At 40.7% G+C, this 19,309-nt stretch overlaps 1 protein-coding gene across 2 annotated transcripts in view; it reads left to right on the top strand.

The window, feature by feature from the left end:
* Positions 1 to 18,291, top strand: part of LOC138045331 (rho-associated protein kinase 2-like) — a 41,469-nt gene extending 23,178 nt beyond the window's left edge. For both annotated transcript variants that reach the window (XM_068891782.1, XM_068891780.1), the window contains exons 29-45: positions 759 to 820; positions 1,955 to 2,024; positions 2,615 to 2,718; positions 3,459 to 3,540; positions 4,135 to 4,333; positions 6,082 to 6,311; positions 7,522 to 7,623; positions 7,990 to 8,095; positions 13,020 to 13,093; positions 13,227 to 13,318; positions 13,413 to 13,491; positions 14,264 to 14,329; positions 15,799 to 15,931; positions 16,386 to 16,451; positions 16,650 to 16,782; positions 17,036 to 17,190; positions 17,281 to 18,291. In XM_068891782.1, the coding sequence (XP_068747883.1) occupies positions 759 to 820; positions 1,955 to 2,024; positions 2,615 to 2,718; positions 3,459 to 3,540; positions 4,135 to 4,333; positions 6,082 to 6,311; positions 7,522 to 7,623; positions 7,990 to 8,095; positions 13,020 to 13,093; positions 13,227 to 13,318; positions 13,413 to 13,491; positions 14,264 to 14,329; positions 15,799 to 15,931; positions 16,386 to 16,451; positions 16,650 to 16,782; positions 17,036 to 17,156 (1,719 nt within the window). In that variant the 3' untranslated portion in view covers positions 17,157 to 17,190; positions 17,281 to 18,291. The remainder of the gene's footprint in view (positions 1 to 758; positions 821 to 1,954; positions 2,025 to 2,614; positions 2,719 to 3,458; positions 3,541 to 4,134; positions 4,334 to 6,081; positions 6,312 to 7,521; positions 7,624 to 7,989; positions 8,096 to 13,019; positions 13,094 to 13,226; positions 13,319 to 13,412; positions 13,492 to 14,263; positions 14,330 to 15,798; positions 15,932 to 16,385; positions 16,452 to 16,649; positions 16,783 to 17,035; positions 17,191 to 17,280) is intronic.
* The last annotated feature ends 1,018 nt before the right edge of the window (positions 18,292 to 19,309 follow it).

Raw genomic sequence — 19,309 nt, 5'->3', positions numbered from 1 at the left:
AGAGCATCCGACTAGATCACGGAAGATCGTGGGTTCAAATCCCATCTGGAACTCGGATTTTTTCCGAGTTTCCAGTGAATGCAATTTTAATAAGAGCATGTTTGCACCGCGTTAATGTTGAAGTCTCGTGGACGCACTTGTTAATTTTATTTGTACTTAACTGTAACCATAGCAACTCCCCAGTCCCCCTTCAAATCTTGTTCACTAAACTCACCACAACTTATGACCTTCGACTGAAATTGTCTTACCCCACCGTCGGTCCGAATTTTTACAAAAATCGTTCGTTATCATGTCTCGTTGCCAATTTGTGGAATGATGTAAGCAATGTTATGGGAGCGTCACATGTTCTAGAGAATTATGGTCGTTTCGCCAACACCCAGTTCACCAACCTGTCTATTGGCAACTGAGAAGTTTGTAATACATGGAAGTCTGGGACTCGAAATTTATCCTTGTAAACGCTGTCTGGGATTGAGTCAGAGACGTTGAGGAACTGACCATTCAGGGAATAGACAAAATTTATTTCTTTCATTTCGGTGTGAACTGATTACTTGTTACAACTAAGTTAAAGACTGCAGTTGGCGAAATGACTTGCACGCGTTGGCTAACTGATCCAAGATGTTGGCGAACTTGTCGTTGGCGAAACAACCGGTTACCGTTCCGCAAGATGATCTCACACTATTTGAATGGAGTTTTGTTTCATACGACCACATGATCTCAACTCTGCTGCTTTTGTACTTATGGTTGTTTTTGTTGTTCAGCAAATAGAGGAACTGATGGATGAACGGAAACAGTTGGAGGATGCATGTGCAAAACTAAAAAAGTAAGCTATTGTTAGCTTCTTCAACGCTTTTGGATTGTTGCAAACAGATTCTCATTTTTCTGGGCTCAAAGATACATGTAGTTGATGCCATGAGAGAACGTACGTGAAATGGTTGACATACGTCACCTACGTATGTGACGTAATAAATGGCTGACCATAGGTCTCTTATGATTGGCTATGGTGAAAACACCCTCTAAAGCCCCTCTGGGAGGTGCTTCTAAAAATAAAAAGTTACGGGAGAGGGTTGATTCAGAGGGTTAATATGGACGATGGAGGCTCAGGGTAATCGGCTTCTTCTTCAGGTGGTCAGACTTTCCAACCTCGTCGCCAGGGTCTCTCGAAGAAGAGAGACTCTGGGGACGAGGCTGCAGAATTTCAAGTCGTCTCTGATAGGGACTGTAAACCCTTGTTCATAAACTTCGAGGGACGCTAAAGATCCCACACACTATTCGATAAGAGCACGGCATGGCGCTTTGGTGTTGTCCCCAATTAGCGCCAAAAGGTGCTAGAGCGCCCAGACACGTGAATAAAGATGATTGATTGATTGATTGATTGATTGATTGATTGATTGATTGGGTTATCCAATACAGCCACATAATCGAATTCATGCTACTTGGTGTAGCCACCACAACACTAACCAGAAAGTAAACACATGAAGATTCTTAGACTCAAGAAAACACCTTGTGACACATTGTGACGTGCATGCAAATTACCGTGAATATCACTTTTTTCCGCAATTGCTTGTAATCTCGCAATCTGATTCGCTATTTACCGTTGTCGATAAGAGTGTAAACAACGCTGCTCGCGTCAGTGTGGTCAATATTGTGGTTAAAAAAACAAATCGAATGTGGTTCAGCGTTGTTTGTACTCTCATCGATAACTGACAGCATTCGGCTGCGCCTCGTGAGTCCACAACATTTTGACCACTCTGATGACGAATATCGTTGTCGACCAGAGTAGAGACAACGCTGAACCACGTTCGATTTGTTAAATGCCGCCTTATTGGACATGTGGGAGCAAGTTTGCCCTGGAAGCAGAAGAGAATGAAAACGAGGGGCACGGCCATGCCAAACTAAACCCGAAGACAAAGAATTCTACATTCCAACCACAACACCGTCTTATTTTAACTTTCAGTGCGAGTGCTGTGGATGACTTGCAGATGAAAGAACTTCAAGATCAGCTTGAGGCAGAAACGTACTTTTCGGTAATAGTGAAGTTCATTACTTTATCGTTAATAATAATAATAATAATAATAATAATAATAATAATAATAATAATAATAATAATAATAATAATAATAATAATAATAATAATAATAATTGGTGGGAGGCAAGTGCTCTCACCACTGCATCAGCGCTGCTCATTTCATTCACGGGAACAAATGAGCCCATGCAGCAAATTGATCTGCTACCAACTGAGTGGCTTCGCAGACCGAATGCATAAATGGCGGCCACAAAAATATTCTTTTTTTTCATGTGCTAATTAGCCTCACTAGCCTCGTTTGCATGGACAAAATACTAAAGAAAGGTTGCTTGAGAGCGAGGCTAGTGAGTCTTATTAGCACATAAACAAAGGAATACATTTTTGGCGGCCATTTATGCATTCGGTCAGTAGCTCCGTTGGGAGAACATTGAACCGGCAAGGCATAGGTCATGGGTTCGAATCCTGTTGAGAGCCGCCGGAATTTTTCAGGTATCCAAAAGATACGCAAAGTGCGAGGAACACTCAGTTTCGCGTTCGTCTTAACCAGGTTTTGATGATATTCTTAAATGGCATTTTTTTTCTACTCAACAGACTTTATACAAAACACAAGTCAAAGAGTTACAAGAAGAGGTCATTGAGAAAGCCAAACAGTTACAGGATTTGAATTCTGAGATCAACCAGCTTAATGAAGAACGGTGAGAGAACATTTTGATGCCATGCCGGATGTTACAAATTTTATCGTAGTAAGTTATCGGAACGCAGTACCTTAGAAGAGAACTGCTTCGGTGGGTGACAAATTTTGGCAACCAGTCTTGAGCCCCCAGAGAAGGAAGGGATGGCGGAGACCACACCAAACCTCACAACAACAATCCCTCGCGTTGTCCAAATACTTGTACAAAATACTCCCACATCTTTCGAACTCAGGGCCAGGTTGTTCGAAAGCCGATTAACTTAATCCAGGATTAGTGTAAACTTTTGTTTCATGTTTTCAAGTTTTATGGGTAAATTTTCTTTTGCTTATTTTTGTTTTTCAAGATTGACTTCTTCTGATGTAAAGTTTTGCCAAATATCAGCGTTGAACAGCATTTGGGAGTAGAGAAATAAACTCCATGGTTAATTTTTAATCTGGGATTAGCGTTGATCAGCTTTTGAGCAACCGGGCTTTGGGCCCAGTATCCATGGACGATAATTCCTTTAAACTGTAATTACTGCGTTATATTGTCGATAATTCCGTCGAATTGCAATTTCAGGAAATTTTCTTGTTGTTGGATAGCGGTGGTCCTGTGTTTTCTTCAAATCTTGCATAGCAACATTTCTTCCGAACATTACTGTAGGTGTAAGGTGAACTGAGTACACTGGATTGTTATGCATGCAAAAGATCCTGTTTCAAAACCTACAAGGCTTGTTCTTAGTTGTGCCATTATCTTATTTTCAGGGAATCTCTATCAGCGCAGCTGGAGTTAACATTAACGAAGGCCCACTCGGAACAGCTCGCCAGGTCAATTGCTGAAGAGCAGGTAAGTTACAACCAAAACAAATTATCAAACATACAAACCAAAAGGGCAGGTTAAAAGCGTTTGTGCTGGAAACAAGTTCAATTTCGTGTCCATGGGACGTTGAATTGATTACTTAAAGGCGGCTCAATAGTCTTCAGAACTTCAGTGCAATATGGAAACGATTTTTTCATGTTAATCCGATAAATCTTTTGAGGCATTAAAAGATGGAGTACCATTTTTTTTCAAAAATTGATGCGAAAAACGTTGCCGTAGCGGCTACGCTGCAACATTAGCAACTAGTACCTTTTTTACACGATAAAAGTGAAAAAAATGCGTTTGCCATGGTGAGTTTTTAAAACTAAGCATTACACTTTGAAAGGATCTACGAAAGTTGGCGCGACAGAATCTAAGATATTGCGTGGTGTCGTTTTTGCGAAACGAGAGATAATCTGAAGTCTCCATCTTCTTAATGTTTCGTCAAGTACTATAGCTTGAAGTAGCAAAATTGTTTAAAATTGTATGCATAAAGGAAATTACCCATTGGCAACATCCATTTGTCTACGGAGAAATTGTTTCGTGCAACCAAAACTGATGTTTGCATTGATTTCAAAACAGTATTCAGACTTGGAAAAGGAAAAGACCATGATTGAGTTGGAGGTCAAAGAATTGATTGCCAGGCACAAGAGCGACATGTCCGAAAAAGGCGCACAGATAAGCCAGTTAGAGGAGCTAAATCAACAGCTAACGGACTCTTTGAATCAGAAAATGGCGGAGAAAGATGAGATAAATTCTAAAATCAAGGGTTTGCAAGAGGGTAGGTTCAGTCCGGCGTTTTTCGCTTGACAGTTTGTGCATGATTTAAACCAATTATTATGCCCACTTCTGTGCTACTGCAGCAAAAAACCCGGCCTTTGTTTCGGCAGCCATCCAGCCTCTAATTGGCATATTTTATTATTTTACCATTTATTAACTTCGCCGTATGTGAGTTAAAGGGAGAGAATTTTTTCAAGGAAATTTCCGTGAAATTGTCGAGAAAAGAGAACACTCAGCGATTATTAGAGACAACTTATTGCATTTTAAAAAATAAGTATCTATAAAAATGATAAATAATGATGGCGAGGAGAGCTCCAGAAGCCACCAAGGCTCTACATTCTTGGACAAAACTCTTGGGAACAATTCTGGTGTAAGCATCATTGGAGATGCACTCACACACAAAGTCTATTGGTTCCCCCCTCTCCCCCAACCCAATGTTGATAATTGTGGTGAAACATATTGTGGGAACCTTTGGCCGTTTGTAAACCAACATTGGATTAGTTGTTACTTCGATGTTCTTAGAGTGTGCATATTCATAGAATGCTAGCATATTCACAGTTAAGTGAGCAAATAAGTGAGCCAATAATCAGTTAAGTGAGCAAATAATCAAATCTTCGCACGAAATGAAACTGCCTCATCCACCGGATCAAGGGAAGGTCAACCCCGTTCCGGGGCCTCTCTTCTTCCCTCCCCCTGGAACGGGAGAGAGAGGCCCTAGGGGCGAGGTTAGGGGAAGGGGGGGGGGGGGGTCAAAGACAAGTGTTGACGCGCCATAACACCCAAAAGATTGGCACGTAATTATTTGAATTGTTTAGGAGAAAATTAAGTTAGCTTGTTTTGAAGCAAGGCAGAGACTCCGATTGCGTTATGTCATTTCAAAGAGTGTTCCAAATTTGTGGCATCAAGAGCAAAAGTTGAAGTTAGCGATATTCTCGCTATTGTCGAGAAATTAGCAAAATTATGGGTTTTATGAGCAAAGAATGTTCATACTGCATGCGTCATACGTCTTGATTAGGGAGTTTAAGATCTGCGACGCGACGGTAACGAAAACGTCATTTAAAATTGCAAGTTCAGGTTTATTAATCGTTTTCGTCGTTATGTCGGCTTGTCTATCTTCTAAAAACTAGTGTAACCTTCCAGGAACTGAATTAGGAGGTGCGGTATTGAATCTACGACAGAAAATTCAAATTCGCTGCCTTTTGTTCACGTTCTCCGTAAAACTTGAGAATTGGTCATTTACGTCGTATATTTGCCGAAAACGTGAAAGAAATGTACAAAAACTAAAAATGCACGTGCAGGGCGTGCAAAGCTATTGTTTTTGCTCATTAAATATGCAAAATTTGTGACGTTTTCGTTGCCGTCGCTTAAACTCCCTATTGGGGGTTCATGGATGGCGCAGTGGTGAGAGCACTCGCGCTCCCACCAATGTGGCCCGGGTTCGATTCCCAGATCCGACCGGCGTCATATGTGGGTTGAGTTTGTTGGTTCTCTACGCTGCACCGAGAGGTTTTCTCCGGGTACTCCGGTTTCCCCTCTCCTCAAAAACCAACATTTGACTTGATTTGCGTTGATTGTTAATTTCAGTTTACAGTGTCTCCAACTAGTGCGCCACCGCGAGAACGACTAGACACTTAAATAAAGTTCCTTTCCTTTCCTTTCCTTGCTTTCCTGTCTTTGTCATCTTTAAACTGAATGGTCTTCAGCTATGTAATGGTACAGTCGTCATAAATTTGTCTCGTTTGTTTTCAGAACTCGAGAAAGCAAAGGACAATCGCAATGAAATTGATAGTGTCACGGAACAATTCAAAAAGCAGCTTGAAATCGAGAAATCAAAAACAATCCAAGCTGTGAATAAACTGGCTGAGATAATGAACAGGAAGGACTTTCAGCGTGAGACCAGCAAGAAACGAAAAGCACCATCTGATGACTTGAGAAGGAAGGAGAAAGAAAACAGGAAACTCCATCAGGAACTAGGGGCGGTGAGTCAGTGGACCAGTTGGACTGAAAGCCCCCCAACCCCCCCCCCCCCAAAAAAAAACACCCAAACCACCCCCCCCCCCCTCCAAAAAAAATAATAATACAAAAACAAAAAAACTAGTACGATTGCTTTGCAGACTCATAACGTGCTTTTCAGTGCCAACGCTTCGACGACGATAAAGCGTAGACCCCGTTTCAATCTACCCCTTCGTAAATAATTCAGTGGGACGTTAAAGAACTCACACACTGTTCGAGAAGAGTAGGAGACCTAGTCCTTGGTGTGGTGGTCTGGCCTTTGAGTGTAGGTGTAAAATTACTCTGAAGAGATCCACGTTAGCTGTTTAGTGCCAATACATTCTAATCTGCTTCAAAAAATAAATGAAACTGTGTTCTGTTCATTTTGTCTGTTCTTCACTAAACATTGGCGCGAAACGGCCAAATTTCAGGTTATGTAGATGAAGCACCCGACAAACCGTAGAGACGACGTAGAGTTTTGCCAATCCCTCTAGAATGAGTCGATCCTCTTGCTTCAGTCACGCAAAGGAGCTAATCAGCCACATCGCGGCTGGTGTGTTTTTAATGCATCTAGGAAGTACAGAATAGAGTCAAAGTACACAATGTGCCACCAAACGGAACGGAACTCTGCATGTATAAGTAACTCGAGTAGATTTAAATCGTTATCTGGAACTAAAATTGAGAATGTTTCATAAGCAACACAACGTTGCAACCATATCTCATGGTCTTCTCCAGGCAACTGACAACTTGTCACGTGACAGAAGTGCCACGTGACAAGCGGGTACCAATCAGCCTCTCAATAGGAAGGGAGGACTCAGACACTCATTGTCACATACGTGGGACAGGACAGTGAGGTTGATTGGTAGCCGCTTGTCATGTGGCACTTCTGTCACGTGATAAGTTGTCAGTTGCCTGAAGAAGACCATGAGATATGGTCGCAACGTTTTGTTGCTTATGAAACATTCTCAATTTTAGTTCCAGATAACGATTTAAATCTACTCGAGTTACTTATTCTTCTACTGGATGAATCAAAACATTCACGCTTATATCTGCATGGATAATTATGACAATTTCGGATACAGCAACAATTATGTTTGCGACGACGACGACGACGATGAAGATGATGTTGAGTGTGACCAGGATGATGGTAGGTTCATTTGAACAGTGCATTTGAGGTTAATTTTGTTGTCTACTCAGGAACGTGAAAAGTATGGTCAGATGGTTAATAGATTCCAAAACCAGATAGCTGAATACCAAGTTAACCTGCAGGTGGAGATTGAGCAGAGACAAAAAATGCAGGTCGGTATTTGGTTCTGTTTTTACTCATTACAAAAAAACTGCATCCCCTCCCCTCCCTTCATTTATTTCCTTCCCATTTCACCCCTCCCCTCCTTTCCGACCTTGTTGATCCTTGAATCACTGAAATTATTTGTTATTTGCTTTATTCCTGTTAATCGGGGATACATCAATACCCGGGCACCGGGAACATTGATGGGGCGTTTACCAGACCTTGCCTGGTGGTTTTCGCCGTTTCTAACTTCTCGGATAAACTCCCGGGAGCCGAATCCTGATGACTTCCCGTGCAAAACCTTAATGAAACCGTACCCCTTGTAGGAAGTATTGTTGAGACATGAAAGTGCGTTGAATGAATGTATTTGCTTTCAGATGGAGCTGGATTCTAAAAAACTGATGATCGACCAGCTAAACTTTCAGATCAAACAACGGTCTTTGAACACCAGCATCAATGACGACGAGGCTCCATCTGTTTCAGGTAACCCCGCACAGTGGGATAATTAGATGAATACTAGTTGCGTGACGTTTGGAATCTAGCAGCCATGACTCCATACTAGTGACATTTGCGTGACCAAAGGTCGATAACACTGTGTAATTTCTCCGATCCTTATCATGGACCAAGCGCACCGTTATCAATCAAGGACACTATCGATACAATAGGAAAAGTAACAGGTCAACAAGAAAACGTATACCGTGCTCTCGAGACTTTTCGCGTGGTTTATAACTCCATTTATTACATACTCAACAGAATATCGCCTTTCTGATTGGTCCATCGGCCTTTTTCGATATATTCAAATTTCGGCTTGTTAGCGAGGCAGTGAGGACAAAGACAAAGGAAAGTGGATGATGTGTAAATTTATTATATAAACACCAATAAAATACCAAGATTTCTTCACACGTGAAGATAACTGAAATGATCACTATTGCTATGGTTACATATAAAAATGCGCTTTCGATGCCTTTCGTGGAATGATTTAGTATTTCATTGGTGTTTATATATAATAAATAGAATATTACATGGCCGCGCGGAGATACGAAGTTGCTCTTCGAATGTTGAAAAATATTTCTCTTGTTCGCTGAGCTCACTCGTGAAATATTTTTCAACACTCGAAGAGAAATTTCTTTTATTACACATAACATGCGAATTTTATTCCATAAAGCTCATTTGTACAAATCTATACGCTTTATTTTCACGTGTGAAAAAGGCCTATACAGCCAATCAGAATGGCGTACAGCTATTTCACATGTGGAAGTATAACCAATCAACGATAGCGTAAAGGCGTTTCCATGCCAATCACTCGTGCATCTCGTGCAAATCGTGCAAATCGTACTTGTTTTTGAATTAAATCAAATTTGCATTTGGTTTTATTGTTAGTGAGTTTTTGTTTCTAATTCGCGTTCAGAAAACTATTTTAATGAAAATTCTCATGTTATGTGTAATAAACAGTTCACGACATAGAAAGTGCTTTGTACGGGGTTTTATTCACTCGTTGTTTGTGTCAAAAACCCTCACTCGCTCGTTCCTCGCTCGTTCGGGTTTTTGACACAAACAACTCGTGCATAAAACCCCGTACGCTGCACTTTCTATGACGTAAACTATATATCTCCGCGTGGCCATGTAATATCCTCTATATTTTTCACATTAATTTCAACGTGTTTCTATTGTTTTTGTCCTCACTGCCTCACTATCAAGCTGAGGTTATAGAACTGATGATGTAATAGAGGTTATATTGTGCAATACGGAAGTTGCGAAGAAGAAGTGATTTTGGAAAACATTTAACTATAAAAAACTGCGATAAAACATATCTAAACATTCTTTAAAATACTAAAAACGTGGTTAAAAACTTTGTTCAAAAAACGACGACGTTAGCTAAACGTCATTATCAAGTCAAAATTGTTTGAAAATTGCAAAGTGTAAATACTAAAAGAAGAACAGTTAATAAGGAGCCTGTATAGTGAATGAAAGGAACAATGAAAGTTAAACAAAAAGTTTGGCACGTATGGAGTCCGTCTGGATATTCAAATTACGTTTGAGACTCTTAATGAGGAGCATTTCGTAGCCTAAGCAATCAGAGTCTGAAGCCTAATTTGAATATCCAGACGGACTCCATACGTGCCAAACTTTTTGTTTAATTTTCATTGTTTCTTTCTTTCGCTATACGGGCTCCTTATCAACTATTGTGCTTTTAGTATTTGTAGTTTGGAATTTTCAAGTAATTTTGACTCGATAATGACGTTTAGCTAAGGTCGAAACGTAGTCGTTGTTTAACGACGTTTTTAACCAAGTTTTTTAGTATTTTTAAGGGACGATTTACACGATACGATTTTGTCGCATGCGACAAGCTCACGACAGCCCTACGACATGACTTACGATTGTCGCAGCGTTTTAAAACATGTTTTAAAATGCTACGACATTTTTTCTGACGTACACAACAATCGTAAATCATGTCGTGGGCTTGTCGTAAGCCGTTGTCGCATGCGACAAAGTCGTACCGTGTAAATCGGCCCTAAGAGTGTTTTGATGTGTTTTATCGCAGTTTTTAATTGTTAAATCCGGAAGCTGCTATGGAAACATAGCGATGGAGTAATTTACGGTCACTCTTGATGTTCTAAAAGTTCTCAAATTGCACTTGCCAATTTTGAGAACTTTGAAAACATCACCCGTAAATTGAGAAACGCACGAGCAAGTTCATCCATTTTCGGTCCTATGCTTATGATTGTCAACCAAACGTCAGGTAGATTTAGGTGGGATGCCCTGGGTTATATAGACATGCCCAGAAATGCAATTGGGCCATTTCCGAGTTGCTCTTTGTCTCCGTTCCGAAGTGAGTCTTGGTGCTCAACTATTGAAATGGAAATGAGTTTGATTTCGCTAAGGATACGAAACTCATTTCCATTTGAATGGTCGTGCACCAGGACTCGCTTTGAAACTGAGGCTTGCAGCAACTCGAAAATCAGCTATTAGTTGCAAGCGGATTTCAATAAGAGTCACGAAGTGTCCCCTTGCTTTTTCCCCAACTTCAACATCACTTGTGTCGCGGAATACAGACAATTTACGTCACAAAGTGTCCCCCCAAATGCTGCCCTTTAAGTACAGATTAAGGACGGTGCCTACTATTGTTATTGCGCATATGTTCTGCGCATCTCGAGATACTCGGGTTTCCTATTGGTGATGCTTACTAATACAGGGATATTTTTGCGCGGTTTAAAACTATTCAGAGAAAGTAGATCGGAGTAATTACTCTTGGTATCCAAAAAGAAAATTGGGGATAACCATGCATTTTTGAGAGATAATTAATTGTCAATTTGAGAAAGAACGCCATACGTTGCTTTGTATTTTAGAGCTTCTTACAAATATTATTCATCAATTATCTTTGAAAAATGCGGGGTTACCCCCAATTTTCTTTTTAAATTTCAATAACACTTGTTAAGATCTACATTTGCTGCATAATCATAAATCGGGGCAAAAATAACTTTGAATTAGTAGACACCTAAGGACGGTGCCTACCAATTCAAAGGTATGTTTGCGCGGTTTAGGGTCTTAGGGTAGGGGCGAGTCTTTCAGCATCTCATCTCATCTTTATGCTGGTTTTGGTCTTCACAAGTGAGCGGAAGAAGTCCACATCCATTTGAGTATAATTTTTGACGTCGGCGAGACTTCTGCGGCTAATTCTCTAAAAATACTTTCATACGCCCCTTTCTCTTTCCTGCGCCCTTGTCCAGTCCCTGGCTTGCTTTTTTTTCCTGATTCCCTCGTCATTTTCGTCCTCCAGCAAACACACTATCACAACGCACAAAGCGGCTGCAAACAACCCCCCCCCCCCCCCCGTCCTTGTTACGTGCATGTAAACTCTGTCCCAGATCTCTTCCGACGACCACTCGCAGTTTGCTTCCTAAACAAATGTTTCCTAGTTTGGCCACCTGAACAACAATCCCAAGGAGACAATGTTTCCGGAACGGTGTTTCCTAGTTTAGCCAACGGGCACTTCGTGTTGGATGTCAAAATTGGGCGTGCATCCAATTACTTGCATTTCGGGGCATAGAGCGGTTTTCAGTTGAGCGTCGAAAGTAATTAGCGAATTGCTTTGATATTGCATTGGAGCCGTTTTCAATTGAGTGTCGAAAGTAATAGACCAATTCTGCTAACTCAATGTTGTACCCATTTTAAATCTCTCAGGGTTAAGATTCTTTGAGTGTTGAATTTGCATAACAATGAAGCATTCTCATTTAAATGATATGGTAATACTTTGAACAAAACGCTTTATTCCCAAAAGATTTGAATTGGGTACAACATTGAGTTAGCCGAATTGGTCTATTAGTGAATTACTTTGGTTTTGCATTACTTCACTCACTGATTGGTTCAAAGTTTCCGCGCCACTTTTTCAACCAATCAGAAGTGAAACCAAGACTAATCGTGGCTCGCGCGTGCACATTTTCCCGCGCTTTGTGTCGGCTACGTGTAATTACTTCGAGTTTTGATTTGTTTACTGGATTGTCTCGGTCCTTTTTGATTGGCCAAAGTAACTAATTTGGTTTTGGTTGTAGAAACTCGATTGAAACTCGCTCTAAGGTCGTGTTCTATTTGGATCAACCATTTCAACCGCAATCGGTTTCGGTTGAAGCGGTTGAGGTTTCCCAACCGTTTTCGGAAACGCGGTAACTCCTGGGAAAAGTTATTACCAGACTTCTCAGCGTTGACAAGTTGAGGGAAACATTACAACACGGCAGGAGTCCGCGGCCGACTTTAAATAGGGAGTTTAAGATCTGCGACGCGACGGTAACGAAAACGTCATTTAAAATTCAAAGTTTAGGTTTATTTATCTTTTTCGTCCTTATGTCGGCTTGTCTAACTTCTAGAAACAAGTGTAACTCTCCAGGAACTGAATTAGGAGGTGCGGTATTGAATATACGACAGAAAATTCAAGAATTGGTCATTTCACGTCGTAGATTTGCCGAAAACGTGAAAGAAATGTACAAAAACTAAAAATGCACGTGCAGAGCGTGCAAAGCTATTGTTTTTGCTCATTAAATATGCAAAATTTGTGACGTTTTCGTTGCCGTCGCGTCGTAGATCTTAAACTCCCTAATGGCCTGTGTACACGACAGCGGTCGCTTTCAATGTTTTTTCAGCCGTTTCAACATAGTTTGATGCCGGTTGAAAAAGTTGATCAACCAAACCAACCGGGAACGGTTTTTTTTCGAATAGAACACGAAAAAATCCAACCAACCCAACCAACTAAAAACTGTTGATCCCAATAGAACACGACCTGGATGACCCTGGACATTTCCCAAGTACCAACTTGTAAATGAAAACCTGATAGGTGCACCTTTCTGCCGGGCTTAGTCTCGATACTTGACATCCGATTGATTTTGCTGATTTGGCTGCATTCATCTGTTTTCAGTTCACTTGCCCAAGGAAGGCTGGGTGTCGATACCGAACAAACAAAACATAAAAAGATATGGTTGGAAGAGACAGGTTAGCTAAAAATCTTTTTGACGTCTTTTAGAATGGTGTCTGTCAAAGGATCTGTACCTTGTTGTATCCTATATACTAACTATTTCTTTCTCGAATACTTACAAGATTTCTTATCTTATCTCCTTTGTTGCAGTATTTAGTTGTAAGCAGTCGAAAGATTTTCTTCTATAATTCTGATGCGGATCACAAAAGTAGCGCTACTCCTTCCATTATTTTAGAAATAAGGTAACTTTAACTTGACAACATTTTGTTTCCATGTTTTCTTGCTTATAAGGCAATCTTTCGCTTATCCTCCTTGCATTTATTTTTCCCTCTGCAGTAAGTTATTCCACGTTAGGTCTGTAACCCAGGGTGATGTCATACGTGCTGATGCCAAAGATATTCCAAGAATATTCCAGGTCGGTACTGAATTTTCATTTACGTTTAGAATGCGTTAGCTCTCATGTTCATCGCTCAAAGTGACCTGCAATCTTGGACTAAACTCGTTGGGAAAATATGACACACCATTTACAAAATGTTCATTCTTTATTTTGTCTGTGTGATAAAAGATTAAATTCCTCCAACTTCATCAGCCCCCTCCTTCTAATCCAGTGTTTGTTTACAAATGGCCAAATGCTTGCAGAGTATTTTTCTTCACATTCTCAACATCTTTTTGTGGAGATAGGGACCAATGGACTTTGAGTGCACGTAAAGTGATCTAATCCACGATCAGTTGCATGTGAAACGAATTTATGCAAATGTTTTTGTGATGAAAAGGGACAGCCACGGGGAGCTAGACTAGTTCGAAAACTTCCCCTAGGGGGGACTTGCCCTCAATCCTCCCCCTGGATCTGCCCCCTGCCAATCGTTTGAATTTAATCCTCAAACTGAACCAGGCCTTCGATGGATCTCAGTTCGCTACTTTCCCATTCCCATAATGCAATACGTTTTAGGGGCTTCTTTGCGTAAAAAACAATACAAGTCCTTTACTCTTGGGACCGCATCATGCTTCAGTGAACTGGATATCCATTGTTTTAATGCAAATAACCCCCCCAAAATGAACTATATAATGGGATTTGTGAAAGTAGCGAAATATTCATGAATTCGAAAGAAGTTCGGGAGGAGTCCTCGTAAAAGAGACGGGATAGTGAATGGCGTGAACAGTGTATAGAGACAGCTTGTTTCTTGCAGATTCTGTACGCAAATGAGGCGGAGAGTATCAATCCCGAAAAGGAAAAAGAGGAACAGCAGCCCGAGGTAGGACAATTCATCAGTTTCAGGCAAGGGCTTGGATGTCAGTGTCTGGAAATTAAAATTCTCAAAGTATTAGTAATAGGCCACTTCGGAAAATACCGTAATACTCTTTGTTTGTCGCCCCAAATTTTGCATAAGCATTGTTTTTGTTATCTCTTGGGACCATTGTAAGTCCCAAGGGAAACTGAAAACAATCCTTATGCAAAATTTGGGGGGACAGACAAAGAGTATTATGGTATTTTTTGAAGTGGCCTATTGCTGGTTTTCACTCACGTGATCAACAGCCATGTTTTTCAACGAAAACAAAAGGAAGCGTTTGCATAATAATAGAGTTAAATGGCCGCCTTTTCTTTGTTTTGGGCACTAACATGGCGGTCGTGACGTCATGTGAAAACCGAGAATTCATAAGTTAATAAGCCAGTTGCATCGCCCCATTCTGGTCACGCGGACGAGTTTGAAACCCAATGAAACACTCAGGACCGTAGCCAGTATGAGGCAAACCGAGGCACTTGCCTCAGTCATTTTTTCGTGAAATTTTAAAATAAAGGGTGATTCCAGTGTTGTCTTTCAAATGTACTCGCCACTCATCATAAACACTTAAAATACCTACGAAGAGAACTTAACCACGGACATTGCCTCAGTCATATTTTCTTCTGGCTACGGCCCTGAACACTACTTGTTGATTCACTAAATGAATTTTAAACACATGTGATTTGACATCAACAATTTCAAACACAAGTGTTTTGAACTCCATTAATTTCAAAAACAAGTACAAAAGGGCTGTTAATTATAATCTGCATTCTCACAAATCACGACTAAAACATTTGTTGTATGTAATGAGTAGACTTCGGAACAGCACTGGCCACACAACCTTCTTACTCCTCTCAGCTTTTTTGGGGTCTAAATCTGCTCTATACAGTCTCCATTCCGACGCGGCAACGAGTGTTGGCTCAGAGCTCTCACAGGCTTCTGAGCAACCATGAGGTGTACAAAAAAATATTTGACTTGAAAAAAAGTGATTGAAATTATAATTTCTTTTGTAGGAGAAGTAATTTCAAGAACTCGTGCGTCGTGTTTCGTTGGATTTCCAAACGCACAAAAACATTTAGTGCGCGTTCGATTGACCGTATTCCGGAATAGGAATACATGGAATAGAAGTTAGAAATCCTTCGTTTTTGCGGAGATTTACATTAATATTGTCAAACATCTGCTAAAATGCTATTTTAAACATATCTTTATTATCCGTGTTGTTGCAAAACGCCACACATGGTGTTTTAAATCATCACTCCACGTATTCTTATTCCGGAATAAGGTCAATCGAACGTACCCTAAAACCACTCGGCCTGCGGCCTGGTAGTTTCAAATGTTTTCTTGCGTTTGGAAATCCAATGAAGCACTCTGACTCGTTTTTGAAGTATTACTTAAATTGCGTAGACAAGTCGTCAACAATGTTATGTTTGTTACTATTTTAGGATCGAATGAACGCGATTGATTACATGAGGCACCAGTTTATCCCCATGCATTATCACATGCCAACCAACTGTGACTCGTGTAACAAACCCTTATGGCACATGTTCAAACCTCCAGCTGCTGTGGAGTGCAAACGTAAGTAACTGGGTTTTCCATTTTTCCTATGCTCGAGAGGGTGCAGGAACCCGGTTCGCTCCTTCGCTCCAGTTTTCGCTCGTCTGTTTGGCGCGCCTTCTCGGCGGTCCAAAAAGGGATTGCTGACAGTCGAACTCTAACCCGAACGATCTTTCTTCATCAAGTTTTGATGTAACGTTTGACTTCAGACCACTTGCAAACTTAGTGATTGTTGGCGCAATGTTTTTTTTTGACTCGGGTGACGTTACGTCGAAACGAAGGGGTGGGGGACACGTCGTGGCGTTTCTCCTAAATAGCTTGCAATTCATAATCGGGAGCGTGTCGACATTTTTTGATCTGCGATCGGTAACCATTGAGCAGTCCAGGGAAGTTTCCATAGTGTTGTAAAGCGCTTGAAATATTTCTGGCGAAAAGGCGCCAAATATCTGTTTATCACTATTTTCATTATCTTTAGGTTGTCACATGAAATGTCATAAGGATCACGTTGACAGGGAAGAAGCTTGCATCACAATGTGTAACGGTAAGTCGGATGGAAAACATCGATTCCCGGGTGACGTGTTGTACAATGAAATTGGCAGTACCAGAAATATCCTTTTTTCTGATGCAGAGCACAATTGCTTTCGCAAAAATTGAAGACCGCTGTAAACGAGGGTGACAGTTCGTTTAATATTTATAAAATGGTGTTTGCTTATCGAACTTTTTGCTGTTTTGTTTTTAGTGAATATGGAAATGATCTCTGCCAAAGAGCTCTTGGTTCTCGCACAAACTGCTGATGAACAAAAGCAGTGGGTGTTGTACCTCAGCAAGAAAATTATACGAAAAGAACCCAAAATAAAGAGTCCCTCTGTCAGGTAACGTAGGCAGTAATTAGGAGAACAGACCTTAATTAATTGGCAAAAAAAATGCCTTCCATCATGTGTGTTCAGCTTTTCAAGCAAGGACGAGCGAGGACTGCGGCTTCGAGTTGATGTTGATGCTTATGTCGACTTTCGTTTCCTTTAGCATAAACTACTTACGCTTGAATTTGTGCTTGCGTCGCTAGTGAAAACCAAGCTTTACTCTTCGCTGAGGGTTGCATTAATATTTTCCTCTTACTCTTTTTAGGCTAGGAGTCGAAGAAGCGAACGCAAGAAGAAGCATGGCGGAAAGATCTGCAGGGTCGCGTTCGGGTGGACCGCAGCGATCTGTGTCCATGTCTGTGGGGCAAAACAGGAAAATTACGTGATTTATGAATATGGACTCTTCTCTAGCCTAATCCTGTAAGTCTGCATGGTTGAAATGAGCTTGAATCAGTGTTTGGTTTGAGCCGAAAGATGTAGTCTTCAGTTTACTTTTTTTTTTTGTTACAGACGATCCGTCACCGTTAAAGGACGTGGCAATGGAGCGATAAATTGATGGAGTCATTGGAATCTCTGGAGAAACAAACATAACAGTGAATTATGAGCAATCTATTTCTAGACGAGTTGTCAAGTGGCGTACCTGTTCAGACACCTAACGCAGGCACCGTAACGCTTGGTCGACTGAGTGCTTTTTGGATAGCTCCATATCTAAAACCCATAGTCATTCTCCTTAAGTTTCGCTTCGTTTTTCTAAGGAACCCAGTAATTGTAATAGGAAACGTACGCAACAACATCTGCACCGAGAACGCTTCATTACAATTGGTCTGATGTACGTCATAAATTAAATAGCTCCAGAAGCAATTCCCGTTTCTTGGAAAAGAGAATTAAATGAATCTTTCCAGGCGATTCTGCGGAATGCCCCCCTTCGCCGTAAGAGGCAAGGTTCAAGTATGTCTTCAGATTCAAGTTGCTTCCGAGTCCATGGTGATCTTCAGCGGTTACTCACGATGTGACTTAATCGTTGTTGCAAAGTCCATCAACTTAACTCTTCTCTCTTCTTGATTCTTGTGAATGTTGTCAATCTGACGTGGCGACCATAATTGACTCTTAAACCAATACTTGTAGTTTTGTGCGATTGTAAAGAATTTTGCAAAGCGACAGAAAGTTTTGTCTCATTTTTTGGACTCGTTTGGCTCTGTAAGAAAAAGGTCAAAGTTCAATCGGATGTTACTGATTCTTAATCCTTCCGGCTTGTTCAGTGCTTGTAATTTATTGGTCGGAAGGTGAGTTGTAATCATTTAATTACTCTTAAATATGTGAAAAAAAGAAAGAAAAGCGAAATATTTTCTAGTTCTTGGTGACGCATGGCACAGAGGCTGTGAACAGTTTTCTATGATCTTCGCTCATAGTTCGGTGCTTGTCAGTTATAAAGCGCTTTTTGTTGTTTTCTGATTTCTGGCGGTTTGCCTTCAAAATATAGAAAAACAACTTCGAATAAATTTTAGATTTTTATACATGAAACCTTGTTTTTTTTTCGTAATATATCAAATCGGCTAACCCATTGTTGTTTCTAATTCAAATCTCCCGGGGTTAAAATTAGATTCTTTGTGTACTGTATTTGCATTATAATGTAGCAATCACATTAAAATTATATCGGAATACTTGCGACAAAGGGTTTGAGTTGGGTACAACATTGAGTTAGCCGATTTGTTACATTCTCCGTTTTTTCATTCCCCATAAGAAAGCATTTGAAAGCAATGGTTTATGCAAAATGTGGGTGGCAAACAAAGTGCATTATGGGGAATGTGGGCGGCCATATTGGCCATAGACAATAGGGCCTCGAGTTGAAATGTTTTGGAACGAGTTTCGGTGCTTTCAATCCCCCGGGACTTAACATGGCCGAGATGTGATTAATTAAGGCCTGTAGGAAAGGGATTTGCACGCGCAACTTGCAATGGGTGTGGCTCTTTGGTCTGACAACAGAGGCCAAAACAAGATACTTGGCGGAAAGGAAATTATGAGTAGCCTACAGGGAAATCTTTGCTGAGGTCATTGTTTTCAGTGTCTCATTAACATGCAAATCGTCTTGCTTTGCACAAATTGACTTCAAAACTGGGGGTGAGGAGGCTAGGATGAGGTTCTATATCTACCACGCGAACGCCATGAGACGAAATCGTTTATGTTAACTGAGTGGAGTGCAATTTGTATAGAGTGTTCTCACTCACGTGATCGAAGGCGTCGATCGAGGACCGAGCACACGCGTGTATGGGACAGTGGTCGAAGAGTGTAGCACGTCTTGAAAGCTACATGTTTTAGCAATACAGAAACAAACCTAAACATTAATTAAAGCTAACCTAAGGCCAAAAAACTCTTGTTTAGGTCCAAGGAGGCCTAAGGTTGGCTTTAATGAATGTTCAGGTTTGGTTATGTATAGGGAAGATATCTGTTTACAAACATTCACATTTGGCAACCACAGGAACGAAAGTACTTTTGTTTCGACAGCCAATGGTGCTCTGGTTGGCACATTAATGACAATAGG

Source organism: Montipora capricornis, chromosome 4 (genome assembly GCF_036669925.1).
Source record: "Montipora capricornis isolate CH-2021 chromosome 4, ASM3666992v2, whole genome shotgun sequence".
Lineage (NCBI taxonomy): Eukaryota > Metazoa > Cnidaria > Anthozoa > Scleractinia > Acroporidae > Montipora > Montipora capricornis.
The sequence above is the reverse complement of the archived record's forward strand: the minus strand, read 5'-3'. Positions and strand labels throughout refer to the sequence as shown.